General features: G+C 39.0%; 1 protein-coding gene across 3 annotated transcripts in view; it reads left to right on the top strand.

Moving 5' to 3' along the window:
- Positions 1–15,737, top strand: part of tut7 (terminal uridylyl transferase 7) — a 28,714-nt gene extending 12,977 nt beyond the window's left edge. For all 3 annotated transcript variants that reach the window (XM_088336202.1, XM_088336201.1, XM_088336203.1), the window contains 17 exons: positions 53–678; positions 1,003–1,153; positions 3,212–3,298; positions 3,367–3,467; positions 3,565–3,622; positions 3,719–3,822; positions 3,902–3,991; positions 4,059–4,172; positions 6,372–6,449; positions 6,522–6,699; positions 6,814–6,861; positions 7,082–7,173; positions 8,788–8,903; positions 8,983–9,176; positions 10,884–10,951; positions 11,031–11,091; positions 12,166–15,737. In XM_088336202.1, the coding sequence (XP_088192328.1) occupies positions 53–678; positions 1,003–1,153; positions 3,212–3,298; positions 3,367–3,467; positions 3,565–3,622; positions 3,719–3,822; positions 3,902–3,991; positions 4,059–4,172; positions 6,372–6,449; positions 6,522–6,699; positions 6,814–6,861; positions 7,082–7,173; positions 8,788–8,903; positions 8,983–9,176; positions 10,884–10,951; positions 11,031–11,091; positions 12,166–12,338 (2,339 nt within the window). In that variant the 3' untranslated portion in view covers positions 12,339–15,737. The remainder of the gene's footprint in view (positions 1–52; positions 679–1,002; positions 1,154–3,211; positions 3,299–3,366; positions 3,468–3,564; positions 3,623–3,718; positions 3,823–3,901; positions 3,992–4,058; positions 4,173–6,371; positions 6,450–6,521; positions 6,700–6,813; positions 6,862–7,081; positions 7,174–8,787; positions 8,904–8,982; positions 9,177–10,883; positions 10,952–11,030; positions 11,092–12,165) is intronic.
- Positions 15,738–16,112: the final 375 nt, after the last annotated feature.

Here is a 16,112-nt window from a genome sequence, read left to right as displayed (position 1 = left end):
TTGTGTATACGTTTACATGCACCCAACACTCATGTCTTTTTGTGGGATATAGATCCTTTTGCTGTCAAAAGGAATGTGGCCCGCACTGTAAACAGCCAGCAAATGTATGAATACATCATCCATTGTCTCAAAACAACGTACAAATACTTCGCACTGCCCCTCAACATGCCAGCAGCCAATCACAAGCTGGCAGCTCCATGTGCAAAAGAGTCCTGTGACAGTAAGGTGGGCCTTACAGAGTTGAGACAACTACACATCCAGTCTCAAAGTAAATATGAAGAAAACGGCCCAGAAGACTCCGATTGCATCATTGAGGAAGAGGAGGAAATAGACGAAGGTAGCGACTCCGATGGGGAAAAGGAAAAAGTGGACTTGGGGAAAAGCAGCTTCTCTGAGGAGGAGGATGATGAAGATGCTGGGTCACATGCTCGACTTCACTTGGATAGCGTCACAACAGAAGATGAGGAGATATTCCCTGTGGATGAGATTTCGGGCGAAGATCTTTTGTCTGATGAGGAACCTCCAGATTTGGACACGCCTGTTTCAAATGATCAAGAGGAAGAAACAACACCAGCCGTTACCTCACTGACATGCTCTCAAGACGCGGTTGAAAATAAAAACCAAACACTGAACAAGAAATTCTATCAATTCACCAAGCATGCTTTCACCAGAGGAAAGGTACGTTTAGTCTTCACGATTATTGTCATTCAGACATACTGTGGGTGTAAATACCTCTGTTCAAATGCCAGATTTTTGTGTTGGGAAGATTGAAAATGTGTTTTCATATTTAGAGTAAATATGAACATCTGGCCCTGTGTTGATTAACCAGTCCTATTCCATGAATATATAACTTTGGGGAATGCCCTCTTATTTGGTTCAAAACAGGGTTTGTTGCTTTAGTTCTTCCACTCGAAAATATCCAACTCTTTTAGAAATTATATGGAAAGATTAAAATTTACTTTCGTGCGAATTCTACTAACTGTTCTCTTGTATCCCTCCCAGTCACACACAGTTGTGTGCAGCTTGTGCAAGCGTGATGGACACTTGAAGAAAGATTGTCCAGAGGATTTCAAGAAGGTCGAGTTGCAACCTTTGCCCTCAATTACACCAGACTTTGTCAGTGTGCTTGACCAAGTTTGTGATCAGTGTTTTGGTAAGACTACACTTGTCTAAAATGTGCTAAATACCGTTATTTTTTATCGTCTAGTAGACACTCAAAATAAGGAGGGAAGACATCATTGAAATTTACACTTGCAAGTAGGACTAGGGAGAGCCCAAAGCTCAAATGAGAAATGCCAACCTATTTTAAAAGCCTTCCCCTGATTCTTTTCATTATGTTAAACCTCCTATGTTACAAAAGACAATCACACAAAATCCCTAAAAAATGCAAAACAATAAAATATAAATGAAAAATAACTCTTCAGTGCTACAAGTAAATGATGAAAAAAAACTACAATTGGATTTCAGCCAATTCAGACAAATATCCTCTGAAAAACAAGGAATATGTATTAAAATAAGTAAAGTAAGGTCAGCAGTCTCTAAGATTGAAAGATTAAATGCACTCTGCAGCAATCGATATAATCAAAACAAGTCCAAATTCTTCTTATATTTCTACTTTTTATACATAAAGCACTTTTTTGTCTTTTGAATTAATCTTACCCAACACCTATAGAGCCCTTTCTGTGTTTGTAAACAAGTGTGATCTAGCCAAGCCGCGTGTGTATTGTTTAAGCAGAATGGCAAAATTCACGTGCGTTTATACAATCCCACTAACACAAGAAGATTATAGATGGGAACATCTCAAAATACCACAAAGTATGTGCTATCAGCAAGATAACAACTTTATGTGAGTCATCAAAGTCAACCAAAAAAAAAAACATCGTTTTGACCGGCACAGGATTTCCCTCATATATGTTCAAGCATTCATTTGAGTTTATTGTAGGGATCAAAAGTGGAAAAAAGTTTTGTTGATTGACTTAATACGTGCAATGTGTAAGCTTTTTCATGGAGTTCTGTGTTAGCTCTGCTGACTTTCGTCAGGGACTGTTTTGATGCCGGTCCGACTCAAGTTAGTAAGTAATAGGGATGTACCAAAAATGACCAATAGTGCATTTTTGGTTTTGGCTGAAAGAAAAAGTAAAATAATAAAATAATCATGAAAAAACGATGTTGTGATCTTGTCATGTCAAAGGTAAGGCGAGTGACTTCATGCTCGTCCTCCCGTGTTTATTTTGTTTCTATTTGTTAGTGTAGCATGAAAGTGTTGAGTAAGAAGAGGCCAGCTTCAATGCAGTCCAAATGTCAACCAAACCCCTAAAAAGATGAAAAAAAGGTTTTCTTCGAGCGTGCCTAAACAATGCACGTACTTGCAGGCGCGTCATGAAGAAGCTTGACAGAAGATGCAATAATGATACAAGCCAGATGTAGTGGGTGCGAGTCAAAAAGTTTCACATTCTGTCCAGCTCCTCTAAGCACTTAAAAAACTTTTTTTTTGTTTGATCAATACCATGTTTTCACAACCACAGCGCGCACCGTGTTAACAGGTGCAGTCTCCATAGCTGGTTCTATTTCTATACTTAACAGGTACATAGGGCACAATGCACAATAGTGCCCGGGTGCCTTGTGTTGCGGCTGCTGCTGTTGTGCCTAAATCGAAACTCCTCTTTGCGATAACTATGCTTTTCAGCGCTGCGGTGTTGGTGACGTTTGCATATGACTTAGTAAACTCATTATATAGACTACGATCGCTTCTTTGTTTTAATCACGCCAATCGATATTCCATAACAAACGTGATCGCAACACACGTTCTGTCCGAAGCATAACGCGCCTTCACGCGAAGGGAGTCAGATTTTGCAGGGGAGTCGAATTAAGGCACAACATCCCTTGCGGCTGTTCAGTTTCCATAATCTTCCGCATAGCGCACAAGTCGACACTCCATAGCAGACGAAACACTGATTCAATGAAAGGAAAGTGAGGTTTTGGATTTATTTCATAATTGGGTGGGACAACTCTGTTCAGCCTCCGGTAGCACATTTACTTTCAAATTGCTAGATAAGCTACGCTGTTAGCATTCAAGAATACTTCCGCTAACATTGCATTGCATGTGACCTCACGTGTCCTCTTCTGCACAATCGGGAATCTTATGGCGTCTAAACAATACAGTAACAAGTGTTTAATTCAATTGAGAAGTGTGACTTCTTGCTATTTCCAGTGGACTTTGCCCCGGATGAAGTGGAAGTCGCAGTCAGGGAGTGCATTCTGCAAGATCTCGAGACTTTTGTCAGGCGTCAGTTTCCAGGTGAGTTTTCTGCCACCAGCATTTTAGCAATAGATTTCTGTGATTTACTCAAATTGTATTTTTTCCAGGTGCTAGGTTGCAGCTGTTTGGGTCTTCCAAAAATGGCTTTGGTTTCAGGCAGAGTGACCTCGACATCTGTATGGTGCGAGAGGGCCAGGAAAACATGGATGTAGGCCACCCTTTTTTCTTATGGGTTCAGTGTTGGTCACTAGCCTCAATATGTCGAGGTACAAAAACATAAATTTGCTTGCAATTTGTCTCCTCAGGAGGTTGAATGCATCAGTATCATTGAGCGGCTCGCAAAGCTTCTGAGGAAACACCCTGGTAAAAAGCACTAGATCCTCATTCAAGTTGTACGTGCTAATGTATTTTCTTTTGGGGCTTTTTTTAAATCCCTCATCATCTCCTCTGTCCACGAAGATTTGAGAAGCATCCTGCCTATCACAACAGCCAAAGTCCCAATTGTGAAGTTCTACCATGTCCGCACTGGTCTGGAGGGAGACCTAAGCCTTTACAATACACTTGTATGTCGTTGATGGATATTCTTTTCCCTTTCCCCGAAATGTAAATTAGACTCAATCAGTGGTTCGGTTTTCCCCACAGGCGCTGCACAACACGCGCCTGCTGGCGTTGTACGCTGCTATTGATAAAAGAGTGAAGATCATCTGTTATGTCATGAAGGTGTTTGCGAAGGTTTGTGTTCCATACAGCATTAATTGTTTTGCTGCATCTGCATAATTGTGTTGTGTTGTAATTGCAGGTGTGTGACATTGGGGATGCTTCGCGTGGCAGTCTTTCATCTTACGCATATACCCTCATGGTTCTCTTCTTCCTCCAGCAGAGGAATCCACCTCTTATACCTGTGCTCCAAGAGGTAAATTTCATCTCATCTCATCTCATTAGCTGCACCGCTTATCCTCAGTAGGGTCGCGGGGGGTGCTGGAGCTCATCCCAGCAATCATCGGGCAGTGGGCAGGGGACACCCTGAACTGGTTGCCAGCCAATCGCAGGGCACACAGGGACGGACAACTCGCTCACTCATTCACACCTAGGGACAATTTGGACCGGCCAATCCACCTGAAATGCATGTCTTTGGAATGTGGGAGGAAACCGGAGTGCCCGAGGGAAACCCACGCAAGCACGGGGAGAACATACAAACTCCGCACAGTAAGTCCGGTAGCTGGATTTGAACCCACACAGGAGGTTCCCAAGACCTTAGAACTGTGCCGCCGTGCTGCCGTTAAATTTCACAGTATTCAGAATTGTAAATAAACTTGTTTCTGAAACTTTTGCCACACATTCGTATAATGGGTGGTATTTATACAACACAATTGCAAATAGACATCCTGTTATTCTAGTTTTACAGCAAGCTTCAGCTTCAAGTTCCCAGTAGCAAGCGTTTATAATTGTGCACTGTCTGCAAATTCCAACTGAACTGATGGCAACTGATTGTGCAACGACAAGTGATAAAACAAATTACTCACCAATTAATTCAATTAAATAATTAAGGGCAGCATCAGCTCAGGAGGTAGAGTGCTCGTCTTGGGATCAAGAGGTCGCAGGTTCGATTCCCGGCTCCTCCGTGCTATATGTCCAAGTGTCCTTGGTCAAGACACTTAATCCCTAATGCCCCCAATAAGCAGGTAGCCTTGCATGGCTGACTCCTTATTGTTGTGTGAGTGTGTGAATCGGTAATTGTGAAGGGAGGGAGGTCTTCATTGACTAGAAAAGCCATTTAAAAAGACCATTTAGCAATTACTTTTTATAATCATTACATAACTTTTGCTTTAAGAATCCTTCAAATGGCCACAATTTAAGTTTCTCCACAGCACACAATTATACAAAAAAAGCCGCATGTGCAGATTTTAGGAAGAAACTATATATGGTTATTGTACAAGACGCTGGATTTTAAGCCGCAGACTTTAAACCGCAAACAGCCATTAAAAAAACTCATTAATATCCATTACTTACGTTTCAAAAATTAATTGGGCGAGTTTGTTCGGGTTCGGTTTTATATACTCACGGGCTGGGTCGGGCAGGACTTTTTAGGCCGGATCTTACCCACTACAACAGGCTGTTGTTATTTTACGGGATTCTGAATTTTAGTCAGTACAGTACATTTAGTTTTGTTGTCAGGGTGTTTTTGTTGCATACATATTCATGTCAATTAATGAATATTAACTGCTGCACTATTTTATTTGAGTTTCTGTAGTAAAATATATTTCCCCTGCTTATTCTGACGAAATCGCAATCTTACTCTATAGAGTAGGGGTGTCCGAACTTTTAAGAAAGTGGGGCAGATTCGGTGAGCTGAAAACGTGTGAGGACCGATTATTCAACCTGGTATTCTTTGAACAGTCTTGAATAAAATCACCTTCCGTCAAAAGTTTGCATTGCTTGGCGATCAGTGTCGCGACCTCGTAGCTCGCCTTTGTAGCATTTTCATTTAACCTTGTGTAAAAGCGCTTCAGTGCCACTTAAACAGCTTCCAGTTGCTTCACCTTTTTGCAGCGTTCGTTTCCAGTTAGCTTTTTGTAGTCTGCATGTTTCGTCTGATAGTGCATTTTTATATTATATTATTTGAACACAGCCACAGCAACATAGGCAGATGCAATTTTTTTTGCATTATGGTTAAAAAATAATCCAATTTCCACCTGTCCTGGAAGAGGTCACAGTTATTTTCCTTTTTTATTTACAGTCGCTATGTAGGAAATTCTCTAAGAAAGCCTAGGGCAGGGGGGCCAAAGGGCTACTGCCATCATCTGGAGATTGTTTTTTTTTTTGTTTTTTTTTGTTTTTAGTACAAATTTATTTTACACTGCAGTCAACATTACTGGTGGGCCACATATTACTAAATGTAGGACAGAGGCCAGTAAAGATTTGATCACAAGCACTCTGTAGAAATTGTGTCATCACCTGCCGCGTGCCCCCCGACTCTTTATTATTTAATTAGACACTTGAATCCCGCTGGTCCGCATCAGTTCTAAGCCTGGCGCTGTTTTTGTAGTCTTGCAGTCGTAAAAAAGGGGAAAAACATGCACCGGTTTAATATTTGGCGAAACTGTATTTACAGCTTTATGACGGCGACAAGAAGCCAGAGGTTTTAGTGGATGGCTGGAACGTATACTTCTTTGATGACTTAAAATCACTGGTCGGTATCTTTCATCCACCAGATTATGTTTGCATCGTGGTCTGCTTACTATTATTTGTGCTCAATAAACAGCCCAGTCGTTGGCCAGAGTACGGAAAGAACACAGAGTCTGTGGGTGAACTCTGGCTCGGTCTCCTCCGCTTCTACACGGAGGAATTTGACTTTAAGGAGTACGTTGTATGCACGCGGCAGAAAGCCCTGCTCACTACGTTCAACAAACAGTGGACGTCCAAATACATTGTCATTGAAGGTAGGTGGGTGCTGTGCTAGTTTGCATTTGTGCAGGGAGAAACTGGTAAAGGCGCCGCTTCCAAAATCCATAAAAGAACGAATTTGTGTTGACTATTGAATATTTCCACTGCAGATCCGTTTGACCTCAATCACAATCTTGGGGCTGGTCTGTCTAGAAAAAGTAAGGACTTGTTCTGATTATCATTGTTTGTTTATGTCGTCTCTCTAACTTCTTTCCTAGATATTTTTGCCTATTTGTCCTGACATTATTTTATCTCATGTTTCTCTTTAAAGTCTTTAGTACGCATTTGTTTGTCCTGGAGTGCCATGTCTAATCTTGTTGCAAACAAAGTTCACTACAGTTTTATCAATGACAGTTTATACTGTTCTTTTTGTTTCAGTGACCAATTTCATCATGAAGGCTTTCATTAATGGAAGAACTGTTTTTGGCACCCCTGTGAAGGTCTTTCCTCCCGAATACCCAAGTCACATGGTTGGTTGTTTTCAATTTAGTCACATAGTTTTGCTTCATGTGCTACAGCCATATAATTTTTATTCAAATATGACACAGTAAAGATCAGCTATTCGAGAAATTGAATCTATTTTTCAAATAGCTTATTCGCTAAAAAATATGATACGTCACAGGTTGTACAGCTGAAACCGTGGCCTCTCTCCATATTAGATTTGTTCCCAGATGAAGATCATATCTACAATTTATAGTATTTCGGAATTTTCCACATTAGAAATAACTGAAAACGAATTATTAAGTTCCCTTCCTCTCAAAACTTTCCAAGTTCCAAAGGCGTCGTGTATCAAACCTATTGGATATTTATGGAGCTCGGTTGCAAAACCTCTCAGTAGTGTTTGGGGGGGGGCGAAGGAAATCGACGAGTTGCCATTTTCCTTTACGCCCTCGCTCTAAATACAGAACACCGCAATAACATCTGAAAACATTCGTGACGTCCTCCTTGAGGAGATATTGGTCAATATTTTTGCCAACATTATTTATATAATAAATAAAAGGGGCAAAAGTTGACGGTACAATATTCAATATTTACTTTGTACTCACAATATTTCAACTTTTTCACCCACAAACAAAGTCCTAAATTTATACATCCAGATTGAATGGCAATTGAAGTTATCAATCAGAAAACTCTACAGTTCTCCTTCTGTATGATCGGAGTCATTGTCAGTCGCCGGAGTTTCCGTTAATCCTCGAGGAACGATGACAAGTGAATGTAATTTGGTCCTGTTACATGGCAGCCATCAAGGACAGCAACACAAAAAGATGACCGTGTGGCAATCTGGCCCTATTCTCCACAGCATGGTTATCCTGTCGCTGTAGTTTTTATGCCTGTGTAAATTCGATATTCATTTAGGTAATAATGCCAAGGTTTTGATTTTAGTTGTTAAAATAACAGACATTTCGAAAACGACCTTGGACATTATGCTATTAATAGTTCGTCAAGCATTTTGAAGGTAACAATACATTTTAAAAAGATTGTTGTAGTATTTCTGGTTCTTCTTATTTTTTTTTCAATTTGGGTTTTTTTTTCACTCTAAACGCCCAACATTTTAATATTTTTGCTAAAAAGTGATGGGCTTTAATGACGTTACTTAGCGCATTCTGCAAATTGCCTGACAATGAAAGTCATGCCAAAATTCTCCTTGGACTACAAATAAGAAAGTTGTCTCCTTTGCTGTCATTGTGTTTGGTCCACAATTTTAGCAGCAGCTTACTTTCTGTGCTGAGTCAAGAATAGCATATGAGCTCCAACTTAATCCAAAACAGTAAAACTAAAACCTAAAATGAGTCTCACACCACAAACCATGACACAATCAGCAATTTTAGTCGAATACATACAAATTATAATTGGGAAAGAGCGTCATAGGCCGAAGGCACAACTGAAGCAGGTGGCTGTTCATGGTGATGATGCCATGTATCAATGAGGATGTTTAAATACTGAACCAACATGGCTCCAAATATGACGAGGGTCTTAAAAGTTTCCTGTTCGTTGCAGTAAGAGGAAATGCGTAAGGTGTTAATCTAATACTCATGCCTTACTCAAACTGGTGTCTTTCTGCGTTTTTCTGTACGTTCACCCAGGAATACTTCTTCGACCCACAAGTCCTCACCGAAGGAGAAGTGGCCCCCAACGACCGCTGTTGTCGCATCTGTGGCAAGATCGGACACTTTTTGAAAGATTGTCCGTTGCGCAGGAAGTAAGTGTTAGGTCGAGGGCTTCAAAGTAGAGGGACTTTTAAAAAAGCATAAGCAGAAGGGCTGTTTTGCTTTACACAGGTCCAGGCACAGGCACGACTCTGAGAGAAGGCAAGACGGCAGGCGCGAGCGTACGGACCCTGGGGAGGAGCCGCAATCCAGGCACCAAAATGAGCACTGGAGGAGGTGGGACACTCCGGAGCCTCGCTGCTGCTTCGTTTGCGGGTCAAGTGCTCACATCAAGAAAGACTGCCCGCTCCTCAGAGGCCCTGCAGGTTTTTATATTTTTCCATGGTTACCAGTAGCAAAAAAAACCTCCTGATCTGACTCCGATAAAGCACTTTCATGATCTGGTCACGGTTGTGCGTTACTCAGAAAGTTACTATCTAGTCTCCAATTACCATATATAGTCTTATAGAAAACTGTATAATAGCAGCCAGATGATAAAATAAATCAAAGAAAACGTGTGCACACATCTGTGGAAGTAGTGAACCCTTCATATATCTTGATTTGTGCAATATTGAGAGCAATCAAATGAACACTTAGACGAAACACTTTTTATCCATTTTTTTCCTGAGCCTCAAATCATTTTCATCATTTCTGTGTGCATTCTAAGACATTATGTCAGGGCATGATGTATTGCAAAAAATAGTTTTACAGTTAAAAAGACCAAAATTCTGTGCTTACGTTTGCCCCATTGATTTCACATTGGTTTGTTGTTCCTCTACAAGTTGCCTCATTTCATGAGTAGTGAAAGAATGCAGTAAGGCACTATGTAGAAAGGACATTTTATTAATAATGCGTTACAGTACTTGTTACAGAGAAAAGTAATCGCGATCCAGGTAGGTGTTCCTTTGTAACACGAATGAGAACTTGATTGTGTGATGGGAGGATTGTTAAACTGTAAAGGGGGCTTATTTATTTCCATGTAGTGTCACTCCCGCGTCACAACCACCTTAGCAACTATTACAGAAATGTTCAAATTAGCCTAAAATAGAATTGGGATAAGCTTTTGTTTGATGTTTTTTTTTGGGGGGGGAACTCATGATTAGTTTGTCATATCAGTTATACCTTGTACTGCTTCAAAGTCTAGTTACTATAGCAATATATGAGTTGAGTGACTTAATGTGAAAGGAAATTATAGAAGCAACTGCAATTGAATTTATTATCTTCCATCCTCACAAACAAGTTTTAGAGTAATCCCTTAATAAAACGCGGTTACCTTTTACTTTTAGGGGATTTGTTTTGCAAATTGTGTTTTGCATTCTCAAGGCTAAAGAGTCTCTGTAAAAGTAGAACTTTCCAATACGCAGTCCTAGCAAAAAACAAAAATGTCTGTGCTTCGATAAACATTCAATCCCATTTACGACCGGTCGACCGAAAGCCATCCTGGTCGTGAAACACATGTTACTTGCACTGTATTTTTGTTAAAAGGACAATGTGTATTATTCAGCGCCTACAAATGGTTAAAAGAATCATTACTTTTAAAAAAAATGGTTCGAATAATACACAAAATACATGAACTTTAAAAAATAGATGTAGGTCAAATTATGTAATTTATTTGGGCATAACATGGGTTTAATTGGAGGGAGCTTACATGGTTGACCGCCATCTTGCTGCTAAGGCTGGTCAGAATAAATGAGAAGAAAAACTGTGGTTTGGGGACTTTGAGCCTCCTTAGTTTGTATTATTCCTTGTGCTATCTAGCCCTCGTTTTTTGTTGCGCTACAAAATACAGTGACATCTAGTGGTATTACACACTTTAAACAAATGCTTCAGTTTCAATATATTTATTTTGTTTTTATTGTAAAAAATATGTAATAGTTTATATATAAATATATAAAGTTCACTATTTCACAGAACTAATTCTGTCTGTGGTCCTTTTTTAAACATAGCCCCTGTGAAAAATGAGCGATTGCTGTATCTGTAATAATACTGTACTATCTATTAAATTTGGAGAACTGTTGCCTCTTTTCTGACAGGAAATATGAGAATGGAAAACTTCCCTTCGCCCTCATCAGGCGTCTTGAGGAATTTTAGAGAGAAAAAAGTAAGAAATTAAATTAAAATCAATGAATGTTCAGTTTTTTAGCATTGTCTTACGCATGTGCTGAACTCGTCTTCCTCAGAGTTCACCGTTGAAAATCGACAACAAAAGGAGTCAACCTGTCATGCTAAGTCCACAAGCAGGTATGACTGTGTTTATCATTTTGAATCGATATTTGGTTTGTGGTTGTGGCTTTTTATTTGGACACAGCGCAGAAAAAAACAATTTCAACCACTAATTTACTAAAGGAAACAACAAATATTTGCACAAAACAGCAGTAGGATACAATGATTTAATACATTAAGATGTGCCCGAAGGGAATAGGCTGAAACCAAATCTATTTCATTTTTTTCTTAGCAGGGAAGACTTATTCAAAATCAAAACAAGAAAACAGAATTCAACCCCACAAAAGGGAAATAGAAAAAAAATATTGTTTCAGCCCTACAATGATGCTGCCCAGGACTCCTATAACGTACAATATCCAAAGAAACTTGGCTTATTTATCGAATATACATATAGTACAGAACTTTTTGAATTGATATAAAATAGGGGCATTTTGATGGTCTTTATCAAAGTTAGTGGTCTGGAAATTCTTTGACTCAAAGAGCCATGAAAGCAAAATCATTTGATCCAAATCGTTCCACAAATGAATTCCTTTTGGCTTATTGTACAATAATATTGGACCGCGAATATTATGGCATCCGCTTGGATGACGAGTTTCTGCTCTGTAGAAAAACAACTGTTGAATATTTGTTGGCAGTTGATGTTAACTTGCTTTATATACTAATAACAGATTTAGTGTTTAACTACATCTTCAAGTTTTCAAATAGTTTATATGTTCTTTGTTCACAGCGTTATGCACAATCCTTTTAGCTTTTTTTCTTGTCAAATAACGGTTTCTATATTCATCCTTATATTTATCTCTCTACCCTGGTCATATGCCTCGAGAGTGGTGACCGACAGCAAGACAAACACATACACAATAAACAAAGGAAATAAAAAAAGCTCTTATTTGTTAGATGTGTACTCTTGGTAATGATGCATCTCAAGGTAAGTTAGACCCTTGGGGGGGGTTTCCTGAAGGTGCGACGCTACGCCGCCGGATTTTTACTTTTCTGGTCCCTACTAACCGCGACAACCGTGGGATCACCGTATTTCATCTTCGGGTTTTCGTTGTGATCCGTGCGTTTTAAAGATGTGGTGTCCTTGTGTTTTAGGCAGTCTAGCGACACGCAACTCTGGTCACCCGGGCCACAGGAAGAGCCCTGTAGAGTTAGTTGAGGCTGCACAAACCCACCCAGATCCTGCTCGAGTCCAGGAACCGCCTCTGAAACCCAAGCGGGCCCAACAGGCAGGAGGAAAAAAACCAAGCCGGAACACCCTGACTTGAATCCATCAAGGGCCTTTTTCCCCATTTTCCTTTTTCTCCTCTCTATGAGGGTTTTTAAAAATTATCATTTTAACAAAATGAATTTTCTATGTACTGTGTCTTCGACTCGGTACGGGTATTGTTTTTTTTTTTTTTTTTTTAAATCTAAATTCTTAAATCAGTGGAAAGATATGACGCTAATTTGATCTTTCCCATCAAAAAGTATTAAATATTCTTTTTTTAATGAATTAGTCTCTTAAACGTTTGGACACAAGCATACTGATTTCTTTATCTCTATTTATGATATTGTTTCAGTGCTGAAACAAACCTCAATTTTACTCGACTTTTTTTTTTTTTTTTAACAAATATTCGTTTTAAATACTTCAATTTTGATTTGTCTTTTGCACTGATACCCAAAAAGCCCATTTCCCTTATGCCTTGAAGGGACAGTGTGTATTATTTGGCGTTAGTGGGTTAAAAAAAACGTCATTAAGTTAAGTCATGTTTATTTTTATAGAATTCTTGAAGGGCTGCACTAACAATACATAGACATAGTCCACATAGAATACTGGTCATAACAGAATATCCAGTTGACAGCGATAAACATCATTCATAAGCTATCGACTATAAGTGCGTTTTAAGCCAAGATTCAAATACTTCCACTGAGGTTGCAGATTTTTTTTTGTAAATCAAAGAATAAAAGCTTTTTATAGGCCCGAGTATTCGTTTATCCAGTAGAAGTGTGAGAATGTATATCTCTGTGACCTATAATTTCAATTTTTGGGACTGTTTAGCCAATTAGAATACAAAATGCATTGCACGGATAATTATTTTTTAAAAACGATTGATTTAAATATTAAGCAAAAAATACATGCAAATATTACCATGCATTTATTTTAAATATTCATAAGATCAAGAAATTTGCATTTATTTTACATTACATTAAGCTTACATCAAGGGAGCTGACATAATTGTCCGGCATCCTTTTTCTACAAGTACCCCGAAAGACTGCACACAAAAATGAGATATTCAACAGTGTTTTGTTCTCGGTTTGTAGTCTTTCTAAGTGCTTTTTAGCAATCGTGTTTGCTTGCACTACAAAGTACAGTGACGTGTCGTGGTCAAATATTACACACTGTCCCTTTAAAGAAGAACAAGTGCGGGTTCTCTGTGTGTGTGTGTGTGTGTAGATATTTATATTTTAAGATCATTGTTTCATTTTAAGAGACTGTTGGTCTACCTGCATTTCTGTGAGAAAATTAAGATGATTAGTAAGCTTCAGTTTCCTCCCCCGATTGTGTTTGGCAATTGTTTCACAAGTGCAAAACAGCGTCCATGTAATGCTAATACAACAGCTTACTATTCCCCCGGTCCCTCAGTTTGTAATTAAAATGAGAAGTCATCAAGCGACGAAAATACTTGTGAAGGTGTAGAATGACAGCACTGTTTTAGTGCTGACGCGCCGCCATGGTCGAGTGATCGCCTCGCAACTCGGAGGTTGTGGGTGCGATTCCAGGCTATTGTTATGTTGAAGTATCCTTGAGCTGAAACCATGCAGCTTCATCTGTAGGTGAATAAATAGTCAAAGTAATGTGCTTTTAGGACCTTCTAAGTTTACTGAGGGATCCACCAGATTTTTTTTAAAGCAATATCTTTGGACAAATATTTGATTTTGTCCTACAAGGATTAGATAAGCTACACCGCAAGACAGTTGTTCTTGTTAAAAAGCCAACACGAAAACTGTATCAGGGTTCCTACGGGTGCTTTAAATCCTTGAAATTGCTTGATTTCTAATGTTGTTGTTTTTCAAGGATTGAAAAGTGCTTGAATTTCGGGCAAAGTGCTTGTAAATGCCTGAAATTGTTGCCATGTTTTGCAAAATATATAATTCACACAGACCTTTTTCTTTTAATGATACTAGAGACATTTGAAATTCAGTTTTGAAAGTCCTTAATAAGTGCTTGAATTTGGCCATGAGAATGATGTATGAACCCTGACTTTAGTTTGATGGGACAGATTGTCTTTGATCAGATTTCTTTTTTGTTTAACCATTTGACATGACTTGAATCTTCCTAAATGGAATTGACTATTTACCGGGGTGCCCTATTTTTTTTTTTTCAACCTTATAACCTGTAGTTATTTTTTTTATTTTATTTTTTTCAGAACATGCAGACCCAACTGCTTTCATCTTTAGGAACATGCAATCAAGCTTTTTATTGTGTCGGACTTGTAATTATGCAAAGGCCTACATTTAGGCCCAATCCCATTACTTACTCTTTCCCCTTCCCCTTTTTTGGTAAGGGCATGGGAACAGTTAGAAACGTACCTCCTGCTTACCACATTATCACTTTGAGCAGAGCTTGTTGCGATCCCACCTCCAATTGTTCATTGATTGACATTTTTAATTTATTGGCGATTTTTAAAAAAAAATGTGTTCATCAAATGTGTAACTATGAATTCAAAATACAACCACTTTGATCAACAATTAAGAAAACCGAAGGGAAAAAAGGGCTGACAGGAAAGTCTCTTGGTCATGTCCCATCCAAACATTTTTCACATTAAGGTGCTGTCCGAAATTTAGAACTTTTCTACTCGCCGGCCTCTTCTTACTCCCACCAATTTCATGCTACACTAACAAAAAAGTTCGGGGACGAGCATGTAGGATTAGAATTTTTAATCACAACCACCTGATTTAATATAACACACAAAATAAAACACGATTGTGATTGCCTTTATTTCTGTCACTCACCACATAACAGAAACATAGGAAATTGCTACAATAAACTCTTAGTGTTTAACTCATGCCGCCAAACGAGTACTGTGCTATAGTCTTATTCTTTTCATCTTTGCGCCTCTGTGCTTTTTCATTTCTCAAATCACCTTCTGTCAGAATACATATTTGGCTGATTCCGTTCTTAATTGTTCAGTAAAGCCGAGGGAGCGTGGCTTGGGAGAAGCTGGGGTGCTCCTGACTTTGTGAAACGGGGCTTGTTTCCATCACTCTTTTTCCCGCCCTTTCTACACTTTGCGGAGAAATTGGACTTTATTCACTTAAAATTAAGGTTGAGGGGAAATAGGAATTATGGGATTGAGCCTCAAAATGTTAGTGATCAAGAGAATTGTCCCGTATGTCCCGGTGAACTTGTGCTGACATGAAAACCAACAGTGGTCGCTGCACTGGGAGGGTGAATGCCTTCAGTACATTTTTTTAGTAAAAAAGAAAAATCAATTGAAACTGTCGAGTATTGTCATTGCATTGACATTTATTAGTGAGTGCGGTTGGTATTGTTCTTTAAAATGGCTTTTCTGTTTCCTTCGTGCCAAATTCGACCGGGTGAAGTTCAGTTCATAGCCCTGATCTTCCTTTTTTTTTTCTTTGCAGTCCAATATCTTCATTAAAATCAATTCAAAACCCAACAAGTTTCCTGGAATGTGTTATTCCCCAATTAACTGTTCTTGGTTGCAATTGTCATGTGCATTTCAGCGATCAACAACATGTGTAACGTTATTCCTAGGGTTTTAGTCTCGTATTCGGGTTAAAAGAGTTCCTATGGTTTCCAGCTTGCTTTCCAATCTAAGGTTTTGGGAGTTTAAAGTGTGCCTAGGGTTTCAAGTTAGAGTTCCGAACTAGGGTTTTGGACCTATTTTAGGGTTTTAGAGCATTCCTAGTTTTTTTTTAGCTAGGGTTTAAAACGGGGGTTTCTAGCTAGTGTTTGGAACTAGGATTTTTGTTCCATAGAAGGGTTTTAAAGCGTTACTAGGGTTTCAGCCCCATATTAAGGTGTTCAAGCGTTT

Source organism: Urocampus carinirostris, chromosome 5 (assembly GCF_059441175.1).
Source record: "Urocampus carinirostris isolate Australia breed hairy pipefish chromosome 5, RoL_Ucar_1.0, whole genome shotgun sequence".
Taxonomy (NCBI): Eukaryota; Metazoa; Chordata; class Actinopteri; order Syngnathiformes; family Syngnathidae; genus Urocampus; species Urocampus carinirostris.
Note: the sequence above shows the minus strand (reverse complement) of the source record. Positions and strands in the feature narration are given on the sequence as shown.